Source organism: Zalophus californianus, chromosome 8 (assembly GCF_009762305.2).
Source record: "Zalophus californianus isolate mZalCal1 chromosome 8, mZalCal1.pri.v2, whole genome shotgun sequence".
In the NCBI taxonomy this organism is placed as follows: domain Eukaryota; kingdom Metazoa; phylum Chordata; class Mammalia; order Carnivora; family Otariidae; genus Zalophus; species Zalophus californianus.
In genome coordinates, this window is record NC_045602.1 from 80,916,259 (window position 1) to 80,933,841 (window position 17,583).

Here is a 17,583-nt window from a genome sequence, read left to right on the forward strand (position 1 = left end):
TATTAATAGATGAGGAAATGGAGACACAGAGAGGTTGAATGACCTGCCTAAGATCACACAGCTTATTAGCGGCAGAGCCAGGCAGGCTGTTCCAGAGTCTCTGCCCTTATCCACATATAATATTGCATAGTATTATGCTGCCTCTTTGAGAGAATTAAATTTATTTCAGTGAGAAATCTCAATGGGCCAGCTCTGCCAGGGCTGCTAAAAAGTCTTCTAACTGGTCACTCTGTCTCCTCTCCCATCTCCTTGTACAATCCAGTCTTAGCATGGTTGCCAGGAGGATCTCCACTTAAAATACAAATCAGAAATACCGTATGATCCAGTAATTCCACTGCTGGGTATTTACCCAAAGAAAAGGAAAGCACTAATTTGAGAAGATACATGCACTCTTGTTTATTGCGGCATTACTTACAATAGCCAAGATATGGAAGGGAGCCAAGTGTCCACTGATAGATGAACAGATAAAGAAGATGTGGTATACATACACAATGGATAATATTACTCAGCTATAAAAAAGGATGAGATCATATCATTTGTGACAACATGGATGGACCTAGAGGGTTATTATGCTAAGTGGAATAAGTCAGAGAAAGAAATATCATATGATTTCACTTATATGTGGAATCTAAAAAACAAAACAAATGAATAAACAAACAGAAGGCAGAATCAGACCTACAAATACAGAGCACAAACTGGTGGTTGCTAAAGAAAAGGGGGGTGAGGGATGGGCACAATGGGTGAAGGAGAGTGGGAGGTACAGGCTTCCAGTTATGGAATGAATGAGTCACATGGATAAAAGGTACAGCAATAGGAAATATAGCTGATGTATTGTAATAACATTGGATGGTGACAGATGGGAGCTACACTTGTGGTGAGCATAGCAGGATGTATAGAGTTGTTGAAATCACTGTGTTTTACAACTGAAACGAATGTAATAGGCCATGTCAACTATACTCAAATTTTAAAAAATTAGAATAAAAATAATCAGATTGCTTTACTCCGCAGCTTGAGACTCTCCAGTGGCTCCCTGTCACACTCAGAATAACATCTCACCTCCTTGCCAAGACTTAGAGGTCCCACTTGTATGTTCAGATTCCATTCCTCCCACTCTTCTGCTCATTCACCAACCTCCACCTTCAGACTTTCTTGCTGTTCTTTGAACTCATCCCTGCCTCGGGCCCTTTGCACTTGCTTTTTCCTCTGCCTGGAATACTTGTCCCCCAGATTTTCATTTGGCTGGCTCTATTTCTCACCTTTCTGCTCAAAAGGCATCTTCTCAAAGAGGTCTTCCCATGACTCCATTTTATCATCTTTAGATTAATCTTGCTATTGTTCTGTTTTTATTGTCTTACATCTTCCCCACTAAAACTGACAAGAGGGGAGGCCTTGTTTGTCTTGTTTACTGCTTCACCACCAGTAACTAGACAGAGACTGACTTACTGTAGGAATGCAAATATTTGTTGAATGAACAAATAAATGAATGGATGAGTTATACAGTTTTCATTACCTGAAAACTAAAGAGATGAAGTTTTTGTTTTGAGACCTAATTTAAAAACAATTTTTTAAAGATTGTATTTATTTCTTTGACAGAGAGAGAGCAAGAGAGAGAGAGAGAGAGAGCACGCACATACAAGCAGGGGGAGGGGCAGAGGGAGAAGCAGACTCCCCACTGAGCAGGGGTCCCGATGCGGGACTCCATCCCAGGACCCTGGGATCATGACCTGAGCTGAAGGCAGACGCTTAACGACTGAGCCACCCAGGCGCCCCTGTCACCCTTGTTCTCATCTGTGTCCCCTGACAGCCCTCCTCTTCCTTGCTGAGGATAAAACCTACTTTTTTTCCCCACAAAGACCAGTTCCAGACCCTCTCTCTGTGACATTGACCCAGAGACCTCAGGACATTCACGGCCTCTTACGGCTGCTGAGTACCAGATTTGTCATGCTGCGGGGCTCTCTAAACTGCCTGCTGGGTGCTCTGGGGCAAAGAGATGCTGGCTCTAGCTGTTCAGGGGTGTACGGGTCAGCAAGCGAGAGAATACATTTGCACAAGGAGAGTTCTAACCCTAACTGAAATAGGTCTCCTATCTGTTCCCTTCCTTAACTTCTCTATTTTTGTTGATGTAATTTTTCCCTCTTTGTGACTAATCGATGAATAAGACATTTAAGAGGAAGAGCTGGTTGGAAGAAGAACATAATGACTTTACTTGAGGTTAAGTTTGAGGTTTCGGTGGGACAGGCTGGGCTGAGTCAACCAACCGAGGACCCTGCCTTGGAGAGGTCTTTCTGATCTGCCTCCTTTTTGATTCAGGCGCTCATCAGAATGACCATGGCAGCTTTGGAACCATCTCTGGGCTGAATCTCTCCTTCCCAATCTAGTCGGGGGTGGCTTTGGAGTGACATTTTGTATAGATTCTATTGGTAGCATAGATTGAAATAAGGAAGTCAAGAGGCAGAGATGATTTGGAGGGAGATTAAAAATTTAGATTTCTACATACTAAGTAAGAAGCACTAATGGGCCATGTAAATAAAAATATCCAGTAGACAGCCTGAGAGGAATGGCTGGGAGATGGGATAGAAAGGGCCATTGGAAAATGCCTTAGGAGGAGTCGCCATCCATGGGGGTGTGGTGATAGGTGAAAGATAAAGAAGGATGAGATATCCTGGGACCAAAGGATAGGAAGAGTGCCATTGGTTGAGTCTCAGGAAAATGCCTACACTTAAGGGGAGGGAAGCAATAAGGAGACCAAGAAGGTGTCACTCTGGGGAAGAAACTGGATGAAGCAGTCTTAAGAGCTAAAGGAAGTTTCAAGAAAGAAGTGGCCAATTCTGTCATATTTTATGGAGAAGTTGAGAAGAATGAATGAAAAATGGCTTTGGCAATTGAAATGATAATTATAATGAAAAGTATCCAAGAAAATGAGCTGGAAATGCCTTTCTCTGGCCTATGATGTTGCCAGAGACTGATTTACTGCCCACATCAAAGTCATGTTGACATGATGTGTGTGTTTCCATCCTTAAGAAGGATTAATAGCAGAACAGCCAAAAAGCCAGTTAGATTCAACTAAAATATGAATGCTTCTCATATTAATCAGACTGTGACCTATGACCAAAATACCTAAATGAGAGTTACTAACCTGTGATAACTTTTTTCACCCAAAAGGTAACAATACTGGGCATAGAAGAAAGAACTTTTCTTGATACAGATTCCATCATAATGATATCTGAAAAATAAAGGTTTTCTTAAAGATTATGTCAAACCACCGACATGCTTTACAGAAGCCACAGAATAGACTAGCTAATGAAGATCTGATTTTTTATTTGAGTTTTATCTATGACGCCATTTATTGGCTCCGTTGGGTAGATAATTTCATACTATTTCATACACATTAGCTTTGAAATGGGCTCGCAAATGTTCTACTCTGCTTTCCCAACAAAGGACACTCCAGTCTTAAAGAGATGTGACAGGGAAAGCCTCCTGCTGCCACCGCCATGAAACTTTTTAAGGTGAAGGGGAGTGACACCCATGTTCTCTCTACAGAGAACCAGACTTGGCTTCTCACAAACCCAAGAAGGAAGTTGGTTCCCGCTCTGCAGCCCAGGCACTTTGCTGAGCTGGGAAAATGCAGCTGCTTGTCTAGGCTCACAGCAGCAGGGCAAAATTTTTTCAAATGAACTATTACCCAATGTTTAGTTTGGCAAATGCTTCAGCTGTCTTCATTCCCTCGTGGGTAGTAGCAGGCCCCTTTCCTAATTTGGCCTCCATCCCTTCTCACTGATTTTCTGATCTCATGGATTTCTCCTGATTTTTCTTTATTTAAAAGAAATAACAAGTAACAATAGTAATTGAATGACAATTATAGCACGATGCAACTGATAACACTGGAATTTCCTTTTGCTTTAAAAATACATAGAGCCTGGGTACCTGGTCTCCGGAAAATAATTCAAATATGCTAATTAGGTGAATACTTAGAAATTTTAGTTCAAAGAATAATTAAAACAATTCTATAACTCTGTGTGTGTAATTATTTAAGTATTTCAATGGACGTCCACAAGTCTAAACATTTAAAGTGTTGAAACAAGAAAACATTGTGACTTTCATATTTTAACAAAATCACTAAGTAGAAACTAATATTTGGTTCTAGTATCACCCAAATTATTCCAGGCACTAGGATTTCATTGAATTATGGGAACTCTTTGGTAGCTTGATATTTCTAGTTTGTTTAGTTTTGCATTTTTGTGTCACCCATTTTGTGATTTTTCAAAATGTTTTATTCTAACATTTCAAATAGAACAAAAATGATAAACCTACCTGGCACTTCCTCTTGTGCCTAGCCTCCGGGTGCCAAGATCAGGAAAAACCAAACGTACAAGCTAAAAGAATAAATCAGATTTAAAGCTGCAATTGGAAAATTTAGAGATGAAACTTACAGTTTCTCCTCTTATAATGTTTCAATTGTATTTCCTTTTTTATTATAAAGAAAATACGTGTAAATGAAATTTGGAAAAAATCAAGACAAGTATAGGAAAATATACCATTCAGAGGAAACCACCATTTAAACCTCAGTGCGGTTCCTTCCAGTTTTTTTTTTTTTTTTTTTAAAGATTTATTTTAGAGAGAGAGCACATGCGTGGGGAGGGGAGGGGCAGAGGGAGAGGGTAAAGGAGCAAAGCAGACTCCCCACTGAGTGTGGAGCCCATCGCAGGGCTAGATCTCAGGATCCTGAGATAAGGGCCTGAGCTGAAACCAAGAGTCGGTCTCTTAACTGACTGGGCCACCCAGGCGTCCCTTCTAGCATTTTTTTCAAGCCTCAATATGTGTACGATTCTGTGGGTATACATAGGAAACAACTGGTGTCACACAATTAGTATGTGTGCAGTTTTGCTTTCGACTGTTTCCCCTCCACAGTGTACCATAAAGATTTCCCCTTGTCATTTAGAATTCTCTAAAAACAAGGGATTATTAATAGCTGCAAAAGAGTCCATCATGTGAGCTGCCATAATTTTACTATTTTCCTCTTTTTTCCAATGTGATAGTCGTTTTCACTTTTTATTATTCATTTGTTTACCTAATTTTTTCATTTTAAAGGTTTTGGTAGCAAGTGCTATTAAAATATTGAACAACATAACTACTTCTGACTCAACTTCTCATCTCCCAGATATGTTTTTCATGTGTTTTGTTAGCGCTGACATTATATTTATGACTAATTACATTAAAAAAAAATAGAAGCCTGTTCCAGCTTCCTAATTAGAAGAGGTTTATGACATGCATGGTATTCAAGTACATGTCTATTGAAAGTGGAAATCCTGGAGCATGGTGGAATTAGAAAAATACAGAGCATGGAAGGCATGGTGTTTTAAGCAGTCAAGTAACGATTTCCACTATTTTTCTCTAGTCCCCTCCATAATCATTCAGCTTCTGCTTTTGCTTGGCTTCTTGTTACATCCCTCTTTCTTTTTTCCCTTTTTTTTAAAAAAAGATTTTATTTATTTATTTGAGAGAGCATGAGAGATAGCAGGAGTGGGGGCAGGAGCAGAGAGAGAGGGAGAAGCAGACTCACTTCTGAGCAGGGAGCCTGATGCAGGGCTCCATCCCAGGACTCTGAAATCATGACCTCAGGCATTTAGCTAAAATTGGGTTTTTTAAAACTCTAATAAGTCCTCAACTCAAATCACTCATGATTTGAGCTGAAGGCAGACAGTTAACTGACTGAGCCACCCAGGCACTCCCCCTGTCCTTCTTTTTTTCTTAACTTCTAAGCAGCAGGATTTGACAGTGTCATGTAATGTTTCTCTTGTCTGGTTCCAGGCCCTACCTCTTCCTACGGGAAGCCACCCAAGCCCGGGTGTAGAGGAAGAAAAATGAAGGAACAGGAAAGGCAAATCTTGCACAATTAAACATCAAGGTTATGAGGCCAAATTGAGAGGTTCCTTCAGGGAAGGGGTCCAAAATGTACAGATGAAGAATAAGTGATAAAAGAAAAAGTCAGCAAGTCTAAAAATGCAGAATTAGAAGCCAGAAATTCCTACTTTCAACCACAGATTCTGAAAATTCCATCACCTCTTAAGAAAATCACTTAAAACCTTCCCTCTATATCTAGTTGTAAAATAGTAGGTATCTAAAATAATTATTATAAACTATGAAGCAGGCTCAGATTCAAGGCCCTGGGAAATAATCTGGTGTTTTGGAGGGAGAAGCAGAAATAAATTGCCCAGTTGTCTGGCAGCATAATCTGCACATTTTATTTTATTGAGTAATTCTAACCCCAGACTATCCTGTGATTTCATTTTATGATCAGGTACACCACAGTTAAATTTAAAAACCAACTGAGATGATTATTTCCAAAAAATGTAGTAAGAAATGTATATATTTAATATATGGACAGCTCACATAAATTAATGGGAAAATAACAATACCCCAGTAGAAAGTGGTCCGGTGATAATATATATACAAACAAGATACATATGACCAAAACACATGCAAAAGTGCTTACCTGCCCTAATCATCCAATAAGTACAAGTTGAAACAGCTAAATATAGTTCTTAACCAACAAATTTTCTAGGTTAAAAATATTAGGGATTTGGTTAAGAATATCAGGATCTACCATGAGGGCTATGTATTGGTTACAATGGTCTAGAATCCCTCCTGGGGAAGTTATCATGTACAGATGGAGACTTATGGTAGAATCGAGAAACATTATAAACAACTGAAATTTCCAATAAGAGAAATGGTTAAATGAATTCTGGAACATCCAAAAAGTGTTTGGCACCATTTTACAACATTTATTTTAAAATATTTTAGTGTGAAAATGTTTATGACATTCTAAGTTTAGATAAATCGGCATGTGATTATAAAAGTTAATTATTTCTTGAGTGTTTCTTATGTGCCAGGACCACTCAATTTTTTTTATATGCATTCTCTCATTAATTTCTTAAAAGCATCTCATAAGGTAGGTACTGTTATTAACGTTATGAATCGTTTCATTTTACAGTTGATGATGTTGAGGCACAAAAAGATGAAATAACTTGCCCAGGGTTACAACCTAATTAGTTGGATTCCAGGCTTAGTGTTGTTAAAAAGTATACCATATTGCAAAATCAACAACACAAGAAACAACAAGTATTGACGAGGACGTGGAGAAAAAGGAACCTTCGTGCACTGTGGGTAGGAATGCAAACTGGTACAGCCACTGTGGAAAACAGTATGGAGGTTCCCCAAAAAGTTAAAAATAGAACTACCCTATGATCCAGTAATCACACTATTGGGTATTTACCCAAAAAATTAAAAAAAAAAACCCACGAATTTAAAGGGATATATGCACCCTTATGTTTACTGCATCATTATTTACAATAGCCAAACTTTGGGAGTATCCCAAAAATGGAATATTATTCAGCAACAAAAAAAGAATGAAATCTTGCCAATTGCAATGACTTGGATGGAGTTAGAGAGTATAATGCTAAGCAAAATAAGTCAGTCAGAGAAAGACAAATACCATATGTGGAATTTAAGAAACAAAACAAACAAGCACAGGAAAAAGAGAGGCAGACAGAGAGACAATACAAGAAACAGACTCTTAACTGTAGAGAACAAACTGATGGTTACCAGAGGGGAGGTGGGTAGGGGGATGGGGAAAATAGGGAATGGGAATTAAAGAGTATACTTATTATGATGAAAAAAATGATAAAAAAATACCATATTGCATGCTGTCTGTCTATCCACCTATCCATACATCAATTCATCCATATAATATCTATACAACAGGATGAGACATGAACACAACAGACAACAGATAGCAAAGTGAATTGTGAGACACACATCTTAGGGGATTGTACCCTCAGGCATTTAGCTAAAATTGGGTTTTTTAAAAATCTACTAAGTCCTCAACTTCAAATCACTCATGATGGAATAGAGAGGAGGAGGTCTAAGGGGATTTCTTGTGGCAAGATGACCTTCTTACCTGTGAAGGGTGTGTGGGACAGAGTGTGGCTCAATCAGCTCAGGCCTAGCAGAATAGGATTCACAGATTCACTTGAAGAACTCTTTGTGAGGCCCCTGGAGTTAGTGTCTGGCTATGGCATAGGATTCCTGATAGATTATAGACAGGATGGCCAGTGCACTTGGTGGTAGAGGAGAGTGGTTACCACCCTGGTTTCAGCCAGCACACCCACACTCTGTCTAGGCCAAGAATGGCAGAGTAGTTCCTATGGCCAGAAGTTGTCTACGTGTGAGAAAGAGCCGACATGTGGGAGAGCCTGGGCTCTGCCCAGCAAAAGTCCCCCAGAATGGACAGTCAGGTTGCAGAAAGTCATTCACCAACCCAAGAAATGCATACTAGAACATTCCCAAGGGCTGCTCTGAAGAAGCCACCAAAGGGACCAGGAAACAAGAGTCTGCCTGGCCCCCAAAGTGTGAAGCTGAGCAGTAGGAACTTTCCAGCCATTTTTACTTCCCCTGCTTCCAGAGAGGTCAAACTAACCCCCAGCAAGTTTTGGGGAGGAGGGATAGAGAGGAAAGAAGAAGCCCCCGTGTCTAGTTCTTTGTAGGCAAGAAGCCATCCTGGAGGAGAGAAGAAAAAGATTCCACTTTAAACCCAATTCAGTTTTGATGTTATATGGAACTGGACATTCTAAGCATCAGACTGATACCATGTGGTAAATTAAGAGTGACAACAGGGCTTTGTATCACCCGAGGACTAAAGGGGTCACACTTCGTGCTCACATGCTCATTCAGGAGTGGAAGAAGAACCACCCAATGAGCAGATTCAAAGCACCATGCGAAACGAAGACAAAGTCACTGTGTGATTAGTCCCTTAGCTCCTGCTGGTCATGTGTGTGTGCATGTGTGTGCAAACGTGCAAATAAACTATATGCGTGTGGCTACAGCTCTGGACAGTGAGGCTATAGCCAGTATTTATCCTCCTCTTTTTATATTTTTCTCTAATTTTTACACTTTCTATAAAGGGATTGTAATACTTTTATAATCAGAAAAACATCAGTAAAATGTTATTTTTAAAAAGGAAGTCAGTGTTATGGAAATTCCCTAATCCATGTGAGATATTACTTGCACCAAGAATGAGCACTACCCATCATATGCCCAGAGCTGCCAAAAAGAGCAAGAAACATTCCGACATCTGCACAGGAACTTGATGTGGAATCTGGAATCAACTCCATTCCCGGGGGAAGAGGGAGGAAATGAGAATTGGGTATTTTGTTGTTTCTCTTGTAAACAAGCTTTGGGATCATATCCCTTTCCCCTTCCTCTCCCTAGGCCATTAGTCACAAATTCGGCAGCAAGGGTCCCTTCCCAACACGGGCTCCCCTGAATGGCCTGTTCTTCGGGCAAACCCCAACAAGAACTGAAAGTTAGTAGTCTTGAAGAATGGATTCTAAGGCAAGTATTAAGATGAAAAATGCTAAATAAATGCCCATTGCCACACACTGGAGTCTCTCTTTTTTTTTTTTTTACCTTTTCCTTTGGAATGCTCTGCAATGAGACTACCCTAGAGGGGATACAACTTAAAAGGAACTCTGAAAAAGATTTTGAAAAATAGGCTTTGATTTCTTAGAAAAAGAAGTGGAGATCTTACAGAGACTAAATATGTCACGCTCAAGTCACACCGCTTCCATCTGATCAAGTTGCCGGGCAGGTAGATAAAGAAAATGCTGTAGAGCCAGGGTACCCAGGAGTGGGTCCCCCTGAGGAAGTGTCCCAGGCTGCCAAGTGATGAAATGGCTAAAGATGTGGGCTAAATGATAAGTTACTCGAGGGAATTCCTGGCTGGCTGGAAAACCTTACTCAGGGAAACCTTGTGAGCACAGAGTGTACTCAACATCTTGTACGCACTCATATTGCTTTCATTTATTGAATGAGGGATAAGAGATATTCATTTCAAATATGGGAGCTTCGGCAGGTTGAGAAGACTGGATGACCTACAAGATTCAAGAAGATACTGGTAAACAGAACTGCAGATTGAAACTAAGAAGCTAAAATATAGGAATAAGGGAGTGGCTGCTCCTGGGTTCAAATAGTCACCTGCATGACGACAATAATCTGAGAATAATATTTTGTATTTATATAGAGTATTTCACAGTTTCCAGAGCAGTTTTGGGGGGTAGCTTAATTTTAATTCATGTGAAAAAATACTTAAGGGTTATTTTTGTTGACCACAAGTTTGAAATGAAAACAACAGAGTAACATAGAAGGATAAAAGCCAATAGTAGCCCTCCCCTCCCAATAAAAGTAAGAGCCCCTGTCATCTGAGCACTCCTAAGGCACTGGGGTGTACCATTGGGGCGACCTACCTTTTAGGAAGAACATCAGTAAATTGAAGTCATAATGAAACAAGTGGGCAGGAAGGTAAAAATTTGGGAGCCGAGGAATATTCAGTGTGGAGAAGGGAAGATGAGGAGATGTAAAAAATTGGTTCAAATATTTGAGCAGCTGCTATATTAGGAGATTCTCCTACGTATTTTAGTATTATCAAAAGTGCAGGACTTCCACCAATGGCTCTGTTTCAGGGATGAAGATTTTGGCTAGAGGAGTGGATCTTAAAATGTCAACGTTTTGGAAACAACATTGGAATCTGCAGAATTGCTTGTGGGAGGGTAACCTGGAGCAGCCACTTTGGAAAATAGTTTGGCCCCATCCCCAGATATCATAGTTGCACACCCCCTTAGCCTGCAAGGTTCATCCCTGGACATACATGCCTAAAAAAGCATCTTCATGTGCACAGCAGGAAATATGCACGTGAATATTCACAACAGCAGAATCTGGAAACAACTCAAATGCCCAGCAGTAGGACAGCAGGTGAGTAAATTGTGAAATATTACACAATGGTCAAATGAATCTAGATGAATCTTAGTACAATTTTAAGTGGACAAAGACAAATAACATGATACCCCTTTTTAAAAAAGTTAGGCCACAGGGACGCCTGGGTGGCTCAATTGGTTAAGCCACTGCCTTCAGCTCAGGTCATGATCCCAGGGTCCTGGGATTGAGTCCCACACCGGGCTCCTTGCTCAGTAGGGAGTCTGCTTCTCCCTCTCCCTGTCACTCCCGTTTGTGCTCACTCTCTGACAAATAAGTAAAATCTTAAAAAGTTAAGCCACAAAAATTAAAAATTTTTGTGCTTTTTAGAAATACATATATGTAATAGGTTAGACAAAGAAAGCCAAACACCATATGATCTCGCTTACATGTGAACCTAAAAAGCAAAAACAAAACAAACCCACAGATACAGAAAACAGGTTGGTGGTTGACAGAGCAAGGGGCAGGGGAGTGGGCAAAAGGGGTAAAGGTGGTCAAAAGATTAAAAAATACACATAAATGCACTAAAACTCTTTTTCAAAAAGCAAGGTAATGATGAACAGGTTGATGGTTCCCACCAGTGGGACAGGGCAGGGAGATGGGATATGGGGCATCTGGTGCGATGGTTCATTTGGGGTTGTGGGTTCACAGATGTTTACCACATTGTTAAAAAGAACGAAATACCCAGATGGAATTAGGCCATGCATAAACCCATGGTGACAGTGTGTCATGAACCAATTCAGTTCTGTCCATCTGAGGGCCACTGAAAAGAGGGAGAAGGCACAAAAAAAGGAAAGACGGAAGGGAGGGATGGAAAATACTGAATTGGCATCATTGTGGCCTGGTCAGCAAGCTCCTTGTCACCCACATCATTTCAGCCTAAGTCAGGTGGCTACCCAACACGGTATGGTTGTGCAGGTTGTGAGCTGCACCAAGGTCCCTGATGAGGAGTCAAGCAGGTTTTCATCGGCCTGTGCTCTATATGCCACGCAAGACCCTGGAGCAGAACTAGGTTTGCCCAGAGGAAGAGCACAGAAGTGTGCTGCCCCATTACCCACCTCTAAGGCTTGTCTTTGTCCAGAGAGGGCACTTTGTTCTCATAAAAGCTCTAGCCAGAGATGTTTTCAGAGGAATCTTGCACTGGGTATTCAATTGGACTAGGTGACCTCCAAGGTCTCTTGGAACTCAAGGATATTTTTGAGGGAATAACAAGTAGAAAGAGGTCTGATTCACAATTCAGGAGACTGGATTGGACACTGTAGGGAAGCAAATTCTACCACCGGAAAATACATCTCTTTGGTAAGTGGATTCTTTTAGGCTGATTATTTTTAAGAAAGAGAAGGCTCAGGAAGAACCTTTGACCTTTCCCCTAATTGCCTAAAAGAATTTAGAGGACTTGATATCCTCTAATTGAGGTATCACTGTAGATAACTACAGTATAACATGAAAGAGATGTGGAAGACGAGGAATTTAGCAAAATCTGTTAAAATTCTTCTTATTGTTTCTGTATGGTCCATCTAACATTTGTTTACCAAACATTTACTCTTTTTCATCTTCCTATGAATTGCATTCCTTCCCTTTTGAAGTCCCACTTTCCTACACTCTTCTTGGGTCTGGATGGCATATAAGTCTCAATTGCCTGACTGCCAGGCGGGCCATAGTGAGCCTCCACACATACATAGTTAAATTTGTTAATTTGTCTCTTGTCAATTTAAATCTTAGACCAACCAAAAGAATCTGAAAGCGTAGAGGAAAATGTTTTTTCCCCAAAACACCACCCATACATTACAAATAGCTGTGTGATCCTCAGCCTTAATCACTGCTGGTTTGTTTTCTTGACTTCAAATGCTACCTGCTTCAGCCAATGGCTGTGACACAAGACAAAGCATTAAAGATGCCAACTGTTTCCTCCTCACCCACATGTCTTTCCTGCAGGCCGCCCTTGCCTGTTACAGTATCGGGCACTGGGGCAGAAGGTCAGGTATAGCATCATGGGAAACACCATCCAAGCAGCCATAACGGGAAATCAGGAAGCCAGTGAAGGCAGTTGGCTTCTGGGAAGGGGCAAGGAGTAGGCCAGTGGAGAGAAGCAGATCCCACTGGTTTAGGGATATACCAGAGAGAAAGAAAAGAGATGCCTGGTGACTTAGAATCTAGTTGTGGCCTATCTGAAATGGGAACCACCAGCCACATATGGCTACTGCACACTTGAATTGTGGCTAGTCCAAGCTGAGATGGACTCTATATGTAAGGTACACACCAGATTTTTGAGATTTGGCATGAACAAAAGAATGAAAAAGTAACTCAATGATTTTATAATATCGATTCCATGTTGAAATAATATTTTGAATATTTTGGATTAAATTTCAAAATAATAAAAATTTTCATCTTTTAAAATACTTCAAAAATGAGGATACTAGGATATTTTAAATTATATCTGTGGCTCCCATTGCATTTCTATTAGGCAGCAAAGGACTAGACTCTATGAAGCCCAAACTTTTTATAATAGAATTTAATGAGATATCCCTTTCCCTTTTAAAAATTCTCCTTTTAACTTGTTTTGAGTTGGTGTCTATTCCTAAAAACCAGATGGAGGGCACCTGGGTGGCTCAGTTGGTTAAGCGACTGCCTTCAGCTCAGGTCATGATCCTGGAGTCCCGGGATTGAGTCCTGCATTGGGCTCCCTGCTCAGCAGGGAGTCTGCTTTTCCCTCTGACCCTCCCCCCCTCATGCTCTCTCCCTCTCTCATTCTGTCTCTCAACTAAATAAAATCCTAAAAAAAAAAAGATGGAAAAGTGCCTTAAAAATAAATACAACTATGATTGGAAGTTATTGTTAATTTAATAATGATTAAGTCCTATGATTCTATTAATTATTTCCATCAACAAATCCTACTGGCTCGGTTTCCCAAATATACCCAGAATTTGACCTCTTCTCACTGCTGAATCCCTGCCCACTCTCTGCACACCTGGCTCCTCTCACCTCCCTGATTTGACCTCAAGGTCCTGAGGATCATCCTGGTCCTCTCTCCCTGTTCTCCTCTCTCCAGCTGTTGCAGCCTCCTTGCTGCTTGTGCTCCTTTGTCCCTCAGGGTCTTTGCACTGGCTCTGCCTACACTGTTCTTTGTTCATATCCACGTACTCACTGCCTATCACTGTGGACTCAAATGTTACTTCTGAGGGAGGCCTTCCCTGTTTGCCTTCCCTAAAATTACAACTCTTACACACACACACACACACACACACACACACACCCCTTATCTCCTGCTCTATTATTCCCCTTAGCATTTATACTATCTCATATACTATGTATTTTATCTTATGTATCAGTCTCCTTCAACTATAATAAATTTAGTAAGTGCAGGAATTTTTCTGTCTTGCTCATTATTGTATTCCCAGCATCTAAAACAGTGCCTGACACAGCAGCTGCTCAATAAATATTTGTTGTATGTGGAGGATCTCAGCAGACTATTCTTGTGCTAATAAGTGTTTGCTGGGGGCACCTGGGTGGCTCAGTCATTAGCGTCTGCCTTCGGCTCAGGTCATGATCCCAGGGTCCTGGGATCGAGCCCTGCGTTGGGCTCCCTGCTCAGCGGAAAGCCTGCTTCTCCCTCTCCCACTCCCCCTGCTTGTGTTCCCTCTCTCGCTGTGTCTCTCTGTCAAATAAATAAATAAAATCTTAAAAAAAAAAAAGTGTTTGCTGTATTTTATATGGTCTACACGAAGTTTCTGACAGAGTTCTTAACCTCCAGAGGAGATATTTAAGAGCCACTGAATTCTCTAAGTACAACCAAATTGTAGGAAGCACCAGCTCTCTGACACCTCAAGTGGTTCTTAGAGTTTGTGTGGTGCTACGTGTTGGCATTTTTGTTTGAAGACTTATTTGAGAGAGAGCACGCTTGAGCAGGAGGGGCAGAGGGACAGGGAGAGAGATTCTGGAGCAGACTCCCCACTGAGCATGGAGCCCAACATGGCGCTCTATCTCACGACCCTGAGCCAAAATCAAGAGTCAGACTTAATCGATTGTACCACCCATGCACCCCAAGTGTTGGCATTTCTATGCAGGGAATAATGGCCCAGCAAACCTGGCTGAGTTTTTAGAATATTTGGAGCTGCCACAGTTGTACTTTCTTAGACACCACCCATTCCTTACCTTTCCTGGCCCCTCATTATGAAGTGTGGACAAAGGACAGAATGGATTTTCGAGGAAGATGAAGGAATATATTAGCCATCTGGTTGGCTTCCCAGAGTGAAGCCAATTATTCCCACTGAGAACCCATTAGACCCAAATAAATTTTAATATTTCCTCATCAATTCACTTGCGTTTTTTTTGTTTGTTTGTTTGTTTTTTTACTCAGTGAGCACTGTATTTTTATCTTCACAACCAACCTTCCCAAAAGTGGCTGGGTTGACTTGGTCCTGAGCATTTGGGCCACAGCTTTCCACATAAATCTCATACATCAGGCAGCGAGGCACACTGTACCCTTCACAGATACAGAAATTGTCAACCAACCTGGGGGGAGAGGAAGACAAGGCAGAGGAAATTGGCATCAGTTTCTCTAGGGCAGAAAATTTTGATCCAAGGAAATGAAACCTGTTTAACTTATTGAATGCAAAGGCTCACCAACCATCATCAATAATGTACCTTTTTGTTCTCAGCCCAGAGTTAAGTATTTTGATTGTGGGTCTTTATTTTTTTATTAAATCTTTAATTTTAATTCCAGTATCATTAACATACAGTGTTATAATTTTCAGGTGTACCATATAGTGATTCAACAATTCTATACATTACTCAGCATTCATCATAAGTGTGCTATTAATCCCCATCACCTAATTCATCCATCCCCCTACCCACTCTCCTCTGGGAAACATCAGTTTGTTCTCTATAGTTAAGAGTTTGTTTTTTGGTTTGTCTCTCTTTATTTTTCCTTTGCTCATTTGTTTTGTTTCTCAAATTCCACATATGAATAAAATCATATGGAATTTGTCTTTCTCTGACTTATTTTGCTCAGCATTATACTCTAACTCCATCCATGTTGTTGTAAATGGCAAGATTTCATTCTTTTTTATGGCTGAATAATATTTCATTTGTATATATACCACATCTTCTTTATCCATTCATCTATTGATGAATACTTGGGCTGCTTCCATAGTTTGGCTATTGTAAATAATGCTGCAATAAACAGGAGTGCATGTATCCTTTTGAATTAGTGTTTTTGTATTTTTGGGGTAAATACCCGTAGTGTGCTTACTGGATCATAGGGGAGTTCTATTTTTAACTTTTTGAGGAACCTCCATACTGTTTTCCACAGTGGCTGTACCAGTTTGCATTCTGATTATGGGTCTTTAGATAATCAACGTGGTGGGTTTTTATTGTTGTTTTGTTTGTTTTTTGGTCTGTTTTTGTTTTTGGCATGTAGGCATATTAAAAAGAAGCCCAAATTATTGGCTCAGCAGACACTGTTTTATGTCCTATTGTAAAGGTTGTAGCCAAGAGTTCTATAGCTATAAAGTGGGGATTATTTACTTGATCTATCACCCCTGCAGGCTTGCCAGTCCCTGTGTGCTTGTGACCCAGGTCACATGTGCAACGCTTTGCCTCCCTCCCCCAGTTGTTTGCACAATTTTTAAATCTGACTCATTTAGGGCAGGCCACAATATTTTGATTATTTAAATTGATATGAGATGTAAAATGCAAGACACCAAGAGACAGGCAGACACTCCAGCTGAGTGGCATTTATATGTGATCTGCAGCATTTCAGGCCTCTGCTCAAGGTGGGGTCTTCAACTGCTCAAGTGTTCCCACACTTGCGGGGAGGTAGCAGTCCCTTGGCAATGAGGGGCTCTGCCTGTGGCTCACAGCCCACAGCCAGACCTGTGGGGATAGCCATGTCCCTGTTCCAGCAACTGGTATGTGTGTGGGTTAAGAAGTGGGGGAGGCTGAGGCCAGAAAGTGTGGTCCACAGTGACATCTGATCACAACCCCTCCTTCACTGGTTGAGAGACTCTCAGGGTTCTTATTCTTTTAGAGAAATATGCAAAGGAAGCCAATATAATTTTTAAGTATAGAAGAATTTTTCAGCAGGGAATTTACGAATACATCGTCTCCTTTCTCATTGATGATATAAAGCTTATTTTCTGGGATGAGGCCCACTGAGGACTGCACTTACTTTCCCTGAGAGCTAAAGACACAATTGTCAACCCCATCGGCTTCCTCATAAAAGGAAAAACTAACATATAGGAGGTGGGGGAAATCTTTGGCCCTGTATACTGAGGTATACAAATTATCACAGGCCAGGCAGCTTAAAACAACAGAAATTGGTTCTCTCACAGTTCTGGAGGCTGAGAGTCCAAAATCAAGGTGTCCATAGGGCTGGTTCCTTCCAGAGGCTCTGAGGGAGAATGTGTTGTATGCTCTTCTCCTAGCTTCTGGTGTTCACTGGACATCCTTAGCTTATAAATGCGTCACACTCATGTCTACCTCTGTCTTTACCCGGGCTTCTCTTCTCTGAGCGTCCTCTCTCCTCTTCTTATGAGGACACCAGTGATTGGATTTAGGACCCAGCTGAATCCAGTATGATCTCTTCTTAATTAATTACAACTGGAAAGACCCTATTTCCAAATAAGGTCACATTCTGAGCTTCCAGATAGATAAGTATTTTGGGGAGACACTATCCAACCCAGTACCTGCCCAAGAAGGGGATTTTCCAAGGGTCTCCTTAACATCATTGTGAGAATGTGCCACTTGACATACTTGACCATGGTTTAAATATAGCTG

General features: G+C 40.9%; 1 protein-coding gene across 8 annotated transcripts in view; it reads right to left on the bottom strand.

The window, feature by feature from the left end:
- The window catches only part of RFX8 (RFX family member 8, lacking RFX DNA binding domain), a 251,754-nt gene that overhangs the window by 41,264 nt on the left and 192,907 nt on the right, over positions 1-17,583 (bottom strand). For 5 of the 8 annotated variants that reach the window (XM_027622412.2, XM_027622411.2, XM_027622410.2 and 2 more), the window contains 3 exons: positions 15,195-15,318; positions 4,312-4,373; positions 3,137-3,223 (listed from right to left, as the gene is read on the bottom strand). The exons of 1 other annotated variant lie outside the window; for it this stretch is intronic. In XM_027622412.2, the coding sequence (XP_027478213.2) occupies positions 3,137-3,223; positions 4,312-4,373; positions 15,195-15,266 (221 nt within the window). In that variant the 5' untranslated portion in view covers positions 15,267-15,318. The remainder of the gene's footprint in view (positions 1-3,136; positions 3,224-4,311; positions 4,374-15,194; positions 15,319-17,583) is intronic. 2 more of the 8 variants (XM_027622418.2, XM_027622415.2) reach the window with 1 other exon arrangement.